The sequence below is a fragment of the Prenolepis imparis genome, unplaced genomic scaffold, assembly GCF_030444845.1.
Source record: "Prenolepis imparis isolate NDT839.2.m4 unplaced genomic scaffold, iyPreImpa1.0 SCAF_4, whole genome shotgun sequence".
Lineage (NCBI taxonomy): Eukaryota > Metazoa > Arthropoda > Insecta > Hymenoptera > Formicidae > Prenolepis > Prenolepis imparis.
This window is the reverse complement of record NW_028141162.1, coordinates 770,731-780,409: the sequence shown is the minus strand read 5'-3', so window position 1 is coordinate 780,409 and position 9,679 is coordinate 770,731. Positions and strand designations below refer to the sequence as shown.

At 37.3% G+C, this 9,679-nt stretch overlaps 1 protein-coding gene across 1 annotated transcript; it reads left to right on the top strand.

Annotated features, from left to right (window-relative positions):
• Positions 1-374: 374 nt before the first annotated feature.
• Orco (odorant receptor co-receptor) lies at positions 375-8,875 on the top strand. Its single transcript, XM_083037020.1, has 9 exons — positions 375-627; positions 1,100-1,237; positions 1,419-1,802; positions 2,117-2,371; positions 2,556-2,815; positions 5,382-5,481; positions 5,666-5,770; positions 5,958-6,113; positions 6,257-8,875. Exons 2-9 carry the CDS (start codon positions 1,100-1,102, stop codon positions 6,305-6,307), a joined length of 1,449 nt encoding a protein of 482 aa, XP_082893146.1. The 5' UTR covers positions 375-627; the 3' UTR covers positions 6,308-8,875.
• Positions 8,876-9,679: the final 804 nt, after the last annotated feature.

Below are 9,679 nucleotides of genomic sequence, written 5' to 3'. Positions count from 1 at the left end.
ATAAAATCGACACCACGCGCCGATCTTTGATAAGCGGAAGTTTCGTTTTCACCAGTTGCTGCTCTAAGGCATCTTGGAACTTTTAGAATGTTTTTCTTCGCTAAAACTTTCTTTATATGTTGAAAACTGCATGGGGAGCACACGACAGCGTTCGGTCTGAATTATTAAGAAGATTATAGACCCTCGTATACTGTCGGGGATGGTGCAAGAAGCGACATGGCGTCGGAGGAACGTCGCGCAGCGCACGACGAAGTGGTCTGCGCCTAGTTACCAAGCCCCGATTGGTCCACGTTTGGTACCTACCCTACTGGAAGGGGTTTCCTTCCGACGGGGGTGGTGGCGGTGGCGATGGTCAGATCATAGCCATAGGGGATTGAAAGAATACGGACAGGAGCAGAGGGTACCTAGGCCTCGGCCAGAGAGACGTCCGTTCGCAAACAACGAGGACCTGTCGCAAAACGACGACTGATGGGGGGCCGGTTAGTTAGTTTGCTCTTCTTCGTTCTTCTCGTATATTTGGCACGATTGCTGCAACGTAATCGCGAGGCGCTGAAGGCCGCGTCATAATTCATCGGCGGAACTGACGAGTTTTTTCCTCGTGATCTTGAACACATCGAAGCTACCAAGGTAGGACTTAACTTTCGAAAGAAGTACTTCCTGAATAATATCGAAATTGAAAAGATGTTTGAAAAATACTTGAAAAAATGCCTGAAATTTTAGAGTATTTCTCAGTCTCACTGTTAGACGTTCGCATTTTCTATAAAGCTAAAAATCGTGTGTAAATGTGTTGTACCTATTGTCAACAAAAAAATCTCTAAAAGCTAAAATATCGAGAAAACTTTCGTGTTTCCAATCCTTTAGCTTTAGAGTATGTTTCTATCATTTGCTGATTAAATATTGAAAAAAATTCGAATTAGCGACATACGATTTTACACGAAAGAAGAGTCGCTTCTAGAAGTTTCTTTGGCACTAACTACTTTATGTATATCTTGTGGCCTTGCGACAAATAATGCAGGTCACGAAATGTGCGCGTTAACGTAAATGCTAGTAGCTATAGAGCTGCTAACGAATTTTAACAATCCATTCCATTTCCCCGCAGATGATGAAGATGAAGCAGCAGCAAGGCCTTGTGGCCGATCTAATGCCCAACATAAGGATTATGAAGATATTTGGGCATTTCGTATTCAATTATTATGACGATAATTCGTCCAAGTATTTACATAAAGTATTTTGCTGCGTAAGTAATCATGTATTTCCGCATAAATGCATTGATAAAGTTTCATTCTCGTTCGATCCAACTAAATCGATAGTTTTTTAGTTTACAAATTTTATTGATAATCATGGAAAGCGATATTATTTTTTGTTCATCTTCAAATATTTGCGGCTCATCCGGACACACATAACGTTATTCTTTCTAGGTGAATCTATTCCTCTTGCTTTTGCAATTTGGTCTGTGTGCTGTGAATCTGATAATGGAGAGCGCCGACGTCGACGATCTCACGGCCAATACGATCACCCTCCTGTTCTTCACGCACAGCATCATCAAACTCGTCTACTTCGCCATCAGGAGCAAATATTTTTACAGAACGTGGGCGATATGGAACAATCCGAATTCCCATCCGCTCTTCGCCGAGAGCAACGCCAGATACCACGCAATCGCTTTGAAGAAGATGAGGCTGCTGCTCTTTTTAGTCGGCGCTACCACCATGCTCGCCGCGGTAGCTTGGACCATTCTCACCTTGTTTGAGCATCCGATCAGAAAACACGTAGATTCTGTCACGAACGAGACGACAATTATCGAGGTAATGATTCAGACTTATTTTCCAATAATAAAAATTTAAAAATCAATTTTAACGATAATGTTTGCTTTAATTATCTATTATTTAGTTACATATAATTAAAATACATAAATCACACGTAGCATATAATAATTAAAATATCTTCAAATATTATTATAGTATACATACATATATAAATATATTTCTACTTTCTTTTTATATATATATACGACTATATTATATCTACACAACTAAATAAAATTACACACAAAAGTCGCCTTTGCCCAATTTTAATTCCACGTATATGATAAAATTAATTTTTGTCTGATACATTGTAGTTACCGAAACTGTTGGTCCGTTCGTTCTATCCGTTCAATGCCAGTAAAGGGGTGACGCACATTTTGATACTCATATACCAGTTCTATTGGGTGCTCTTCATGCTTGTTAACGCCAATTCGTTGGATGTTCTCTTCTGCTCATGGTTGCTATTTGCCTGCGAACAACTGCAACACCTGAAACAGATCATGAAACCTCTCATGGAGCTGAGCGCAACTTTGGATACTGTGGTGCCTAATAGCAGCGAACTCTTCAAGGTATATCGAATTTCTACAGCATAATATAATGTATTGTTTTAAATTTTTATTATTTAAATTATTTATATAAAGGAATATAAAAGGGTTAAACAATGCAGTGGTCTAAAAAATTCGTATCTAAACGATGATTAAATCTCTTATCGAATTTTACATGCAAAACGATTCTTTTTTCTTGTGCGTACAGGCCGGTAGTGCGGGTCATCTTCGCGAAGAATCGGAGAACAATCAACCTCCACCACCAGTACCGCCTCAAGGCGACAGCATGCTGGATCTCGATCTTCGTAACATATACAGCAATCGACAGGACTTCACGGCGACCTTCCGGCCAACCGCTGGTATGACCTTCAACGGCGGCGTAGGGCCAAACGGGTTAACGAAGAAGCAAGAGATGCTCGTGAGGAGCGCCATCAAGTATTGGGTGGAGAGACACAAGCATATTGTCAGGTGAGTCCATTAAGTCCATTAAAGATTCGTTTGACAAGTCCATCACGGTAGATCGCGAACCAGTTTCTCATGAATGTAATATTATATAAAAACGAGGAGTCGCAGGATAAATCGCGTATCAAGACCGAGATAAAAGATTCAGTATCGGGTGTCGTGATGAGAGATGCGAGTCGCCCCCGTACTCTACTTACCTACTGAAGACGTATAGTTAATTCATACGCGATTCCTCTATTCTATGAGTCAACGACGGATCACTTCTTTGAAAGTCATCTGCATCTTGCGCGGACTAGTGACCCAGAATCTTGTAAATTGCACGTCTTCTCAGCATGTATAAAGTATTTAGTATATAGAGGCATCATATTGACCCCATACAGAGACGTGCTAACTACCCCCCTCAATTATTAAGAAGCGCGACAAAGTTATCAAACGTTGCGCGATCAAACATTAAATTATAAATATTTTATAATATATACATAAGCTTTTCAGAAATAAAAAAAAAATTTTTTAATATATATTTAATATATAATATTTGATTATATTAATTTAACATTAATCTCCGATAGCGCATTGGTAAAATAAAAAAATGTTATGACTTTGAATGGAGAATAGAAAAGTAACGAGAAAATAATTTTAAATAAAAAAAATTACAGGGGATTATTTTGCTTTATTTTAACATATATAGTAACGTAACTATCACAACATGGTTTACTTTTCAAGGTTTATAAAACTCTTAATATTTGTTTCGGTAGTTTCGTGGTATTTTAACAACCTGTTATTGATCATAATTATATTACTACTTACTTACAATTAGTCATACACGTGCAAAGTATTTAACGCACAAATGATCAATAAAAAGTTTATTAAATATGATAATGTGAGAATGTTCACAAAGATACTTTCAATATACAGTTAGATTTCGTCAAAGTTAATTAAAATGTGACATTGAAGTCACTCGTTAAGAGAAACTTTGCAATTTTGAAATCGAATAAAGCCACTTATTTTAATTAGAAAAAAAGACCAAATATTAATTGTAAATGTCAATGCTACACGTGTCTCTTATGCAAGAGTAAAAAACGCTTTTTTTAAATAAATCTAAATATTTTCAACTAAATATTTTCATATGGCCACAATTATATACCACAATTTTACCAAAATGGAACCCCCTATCATTTTTTTTCAATTTACAAAGTATATTATACTTTGTAAAATTTTGCGTATACGGAATGCACGATCGGCGCAACGCAAAATTGCACCTCGAGAGAAAGAACGGCGCGAACGGATGCCGTGTTCTCTTCTTCCCCTCCCCTGCAGGTGCACGAGGGGGTGCCGAAGCCACTCGTCGGTTGCGCGTATTCCCACGGTGGTGAAGTATTTATTCTAAGAAAGCGCGATATTGACCGCAACAGGGGTCGTGTATTGTGTACGGACTGTCCGAGTCACGAAGGAGAGGGATGTTCGCCTCTGGTGTTCACGTGAATGCGCACACGTGGTTCGCGTGTCCCACGCGTGCGGCGATGACAGATTTTTGTCCACAAAATCTGCGACCTTTCGGATGACATTTCGCGCCTGTTTTGTATCACATATCGTTCTTCCTAGCATGACAGCGGGATTTAAATTCGTCGATACAGGAATTTTCTTTTTTTTTCTTTTTTTATATTTTTTAACGCATCTTTGTTGATAAATTAATCTCGGTGGCATAATTTCGATATTCTAAAAATTGAATGTGTCCCTCGTACGCTCCTCATGTTAAAGTCCCTTTTTAATAAAGCTATAAATTTTTCATTTTTTACTTTAATTTTCTAGTTTCTTTTATTATCAATAATCATAAAATAATTTTTGATAATCATAAAATATATTATTAACAAAAAAAAACAGAAAAATTGCAAATTAATATCTCAAAATTGTTACAACAATTATTATAGTTCAAACAAGAGAATTGTGTCATTACCTTCGCGATATCGGAAGTAAAAGATATTGACCGCAACGGAGGTCATGTCCTATAGGCTAAGCTAAGTGGTCTAAGGGAATGAAGAGTTTCTGCTAAGAGTACTATACTGGGCATTTAATTTAGAATTTCAAGAATTTCAAATCTTCGCATATATACATACGTACACGCGAAGAATAATTTTTAGAAATGTCGAACATACTCGCGTTTTACAGATTTGATTTTTTACGATAGCGATGACCTCAGCGTGACACGGTATAGACCATCGCATTTTCTTCAAGGCGTTTCGACATATCGATCATTCACTTACAGGAAACAGCGTTAACTCGACGAACGGTCGGTGAAATAGGATATAATACGTGGTGAAATGAAAGACACACGAGCGATCGTTCGTCCATCGTTCTTCAACTTAGTTTTAATCACTTAGTTTAGTATGAAAATTAAGGCGTACCTATGGACGAAAGAGAATGGCTATTATGAATACATCTTTCATAAGCCGCTGTCAACGGCTCGTAATGGCCGGTGTAGGTCATTTGTAGATGTCATCCGTTTTAGTAATCGATTATAAATTAGCATTTAATAATAATAATAATAATAATCGCGTTTGTTTTACACGTATAGATTGGTCACCGCAGTCGGAGACGCTTATGGTTTCGCGCTTCTACTTCACATGCTGACGACAACTATTACTTTGACATTACTCGCCTATCAAGCGACAAAGGTAAGCGCCAGTTGTCTTTGGTCACATTCTGTTTCAAGGTGCTGAACAAATGACTTATCGATCGTATAAATTAGTAAAGCAAGAAATGACCAAGTCGATGAGTTTAATACTAGTTCGAATATATATCGGAACATATTAGGAATTAAGAATTCATACTAATGCGTTTGAGTCTTAAATGTTACAGGTGAACGGTATAAACGTTTACGCGGCCTCCACGATCGGCTATATTCTTTACACGTTCGGCCAGGTCTTCTTGTTCTGCATATTTGGAAATCGCTTGATAGAAGAGGTACGTAAACACAAAGATTTAATAATTTATCAAATTTAAGACAAAAAATATAACACAAATTACGAAAAAAGCGTGTAAAAAGATTTATACTTTATGATTTTATGACGTAATGTTTTTTAAAAATACATCGCCAAGAATCTTAGAATTAATTTTCGCCGAGTAATTAAAATCTCTGGACTTTCTTTAGAGTACTTCAGTAATGGAGGCGGCTTATTCTTGCCACTGGTACGATGGCTCGGAGGAAGCTAAGACCTTCGTGCAGATCGTGTGTCAACAGTGTCAGAAAGCTATGTCAATATCAGGAGCGAAATTCTTCACGGTGTCTCTAGATCTCTTCGCTTCGGTAAGATTGAAAATTTATATCTCTTGATTATTTTTATCTTTATCTTTATATTTTCGTCAATTTCCTCCTCTCGAGATCAAGATTATAACAAAACATTTTTTTTTTCTTCAAATGTTACAATTCTTTGATGATCAATTCCACAGGTATTGGGTGCCGTTGTAACTTACTTCATGGTGTTGGTGCAACTGAAATGAACATTTGGCTTTGTGCGTTCCGGGTGCGAACGCGGCATCTCGTATTGCACGCGGCTGTGCAAAATTATATTTTTTAAGATGTTTACAAGAGGGACTAAATGTGGAGTATTCATGTTCGAAAAGATTTCCACAGGAAGAGAGGGTCCTGCATTTTTACGGGCGAGTATAGTCAAAATATTAAATAAAAAATTCCAAGAGAAGAATTTACACAAAAAGAAATAGAAAAAAATTATTCTCGCAATTAGTTAAAATCATATAAGAAGCAATAAATACCTTTTTTTTATCATTACACACAAGTCAATGAGAAGAATGAATAGTTTTTTGTTCAAATGAAAATTTTTGATATACCTAGATCTCTGTATGATTTTCTTCTTTGTATTTATCGCGCATACAAGTGCAATAGTGAAAAGAGTAACATAAGCATTTGTCGCGATTCATTTTCGTCAATTGTTCAATTAATTTGACATTTATGGGGAAGATATACGCTAATGTCATTCGAAGTATACTGACTGTGGCGATACTGAGATCGTCATATATTAATAAATAGACGCGAAAGACGTTATCGTTTTTATTTAGCGTTGTTCAGCATTCTAACGTTATTACGTTCTCAACCATATTCGTATTTCGAAAACGGCGGGATAAAGCGGTAGCATGTACATTAACGAGATAGTCTGAATAACGTGTAAATAGGATGATTATATTTTCTAGCAATAGGACAGTAATCCGCTGAATTGTAATGTTAAATTTTAGGAAAAGGCACACGCTTTATATCGTATGTACGCAAGAAGAAGTAGCATTTGTCTCGATACAATTTAGACGCACGTTAATTTTTTTACTAATTATATTTCTTGCATTCGATATGAAAAATTAGATTACGTAAAAATATACATATATTGTTATTTACATAGATAACCGTTATTATAGATTATATATAAATGCGTTTTTTTATTTTATTTTGTGAATTTCATAGCTTAATTAATTGTTACATAAATTTTCTTTTTATTTGCATTCTGTCTCTTTCCAGTCTGTCTCTCGATAAAATTTTAGATTTCAGATACATTTTTAGGCTCTCTAGCACAGAAAATGCGTTTTGACACGTAATACGATTTGTTAATCTCCATATTTATTGTCACTTAACCCTTCGAGGGGATAGGAATTAAACAGTCCATCGATTTTGCTTCTTATCACGCATCTACGAGAAGATTAAAGCAAGATTTTGTCGATCAAATAAGAGATAGTCGCGAGTTGAATAAAAATCTTGTCTCGTAAATAACGTACAAGAAAATTATAGTTTCTTGTTTCTCGACGATAAGAGGAAAGTGGCGATACACAATTGATGTGGTACGTCAATTATTATAAATATGGTACAATTATCGAGAATGGTACTTAGAGCTCTAATATACATAAATATATAAATATATATAAATACAGAGAATAAGATATATATATTTTCATTATATATACGTAATACACCACTTGCGTGGATGGACAAACGTATACCTAATGTACCTCGTTTTTTATATTTCATAAATATATATCTCGGTGTCTCAAGTAAAAGATAATAATATCTCACAATATTTCGTCCAAGATGTCCAAGAGGATGTTTGCACCGTGCATGGCTGCTCATTCTGACCGTTATATAAATTAAATATGTACCTTTTATCGACGCGGATATCGTTTTACGAGACGACGCGAGATATTTTTATATCCTTTGTCCCGGGGATACAAGAACAAGAAATCCGACGTATATCGTTGAAAGAGAGAGAATAACGTAAAATATATACGTATATATTCTAAAGCAAAAAGGCACCGTTTTATAAACGCAAATAGGCGAAAGCGTGTCCGACGATATCCGAGCTCGATCTACTTCGATAATTAACGTGTAATTAACGTATGTGTACATTACCGTGTAATCAAGTTTAACCGACGACAATCACAGTATTATCAAATATAGTTTTTCTCTATGTAAAGCTATGTACTATATATTTATTAAATAAAATCTTGATATAAATGTTTATAATAAATTCCGGGGTGTTGGAGGAGAGTTTGAATTTTTATTTTCGTACGCGGTCGAGAAAGTTTAGAGAAAACTATGTTTCTGCCTAATAAATTTGTTGCAAAATATCGTCTTTCACGTCTTGAACCACGGCACTTGATAAAAATTCGTTACGTCAGTGTGCTCCGTTATAAGATACATTTGTAAAAAAAATAAAAATTATAAAAGAGACGCAATTTATCTTGCCTCAGGAAATTTAATACATTATTAGCGAGAACCGCGGATTTCTCCTTATTCGATTCGATCGTTGCTTTCGGAAGAACATGATTCTTCTTCTGACACAAACAGAACGTACAACTTCATCTTATATAAACATAACGAATTTACGACGGGATTAAATATAATTGCGCAAGGATTGCATTCTCAAGAATTAGCGCGAAAATAGGATCATAGGGATAAAAAAGGATCATATACCTCTCTTACTTAGCGAGAAAACTCTTTCAGAGATATACAAACAAAAAGAATAGATCTCCGCAATGCAATCTTTTATATACATTTGTGTACTTGCTTACTATTAATAAAACTTGGATGCGAGATAAATCGAGATAAATATACTTCAGTAGAGCGAGATGACATACGCGGCTGCGCACTCTCTCTCTCTCTCTCTCTCTCTCTCTCTCTCTCTCTCTCTCTCTCTTTCTCTCCCCGCTTCGCGTTTTTTCCAATATTAATAAAATATCGACGTAAAGGCCGCGACTTGGAGACGTCATATACCTCGGGACGAGGTACAAAGACGAAGGGACGATCTAGCGACAGCGCTCGTGAAAACAAGCATTTAACAAACTGAATGAGAAAGAGTCGGAGTCTGTTGCACGCAGGCGCAAAACGAGCAGGAGGCATCCCCAAGCTTCTAGGGGTAGCTTCGATCGTCCGGGGGATGCCTCCCGAGACGCCTCTACCCTCGTGCGTGCTCTCGCGATGCTGCCTATACCGAGATCTCGCGTCGCCGTCGTTTTCGTGACAGTGACACGCCTGCGAGGCGGGTGGTGCCGATTCCGCGCGATTGCATAATTCGGGGATTCGGTGATCGAGAGACGGCAGGTATCCTGGGAGAGAAAAGGAGATGTTTGTGGTCCAGCGAGAGGATTCTGCGATCGCGCATCGCCGTCGGTAAAGTAAGATGCAGCGACCGTGTCGAGGCGGGATCAGCTGTTGGCCCGATCAAGGATCAGATCAGAAGGATCTGGAATCGACGGGACTTGACTGACGATCGTCAGTGACTGATGATCATCCTCCTCCTCCCATTCTCACTGTCATCGGGAAGCAATATACATCAAGCAATATACTGGCGCGTCCGTCTGACACGTCGCGACCGT

Excerpts from the sequence above, each read along its gene's own strand:
- Orco (XM_083037020.1), top strand. The coding sequence starts at position 1,100 with ATGATGAAGATGAAGCAGCAGCAAGGCCTTGTGGCCGATCTAATGCCC. Across the intron at positions 1,238-1,418 it reads TACATAAAGTATTTTGCTGC|GTGAATCTATTCCTCTTGCT; the intron begins GTAAGTAATCAT and ends TATTCTTTCTAG. Across the intron at positions 5,482-5,665 it reads TCGCCTATCAAGCGACAAAG|GTGAACGGTATAAACGTTTA; the intron begins GTAAGCGCCAGT and ends TAAATGTTACAG.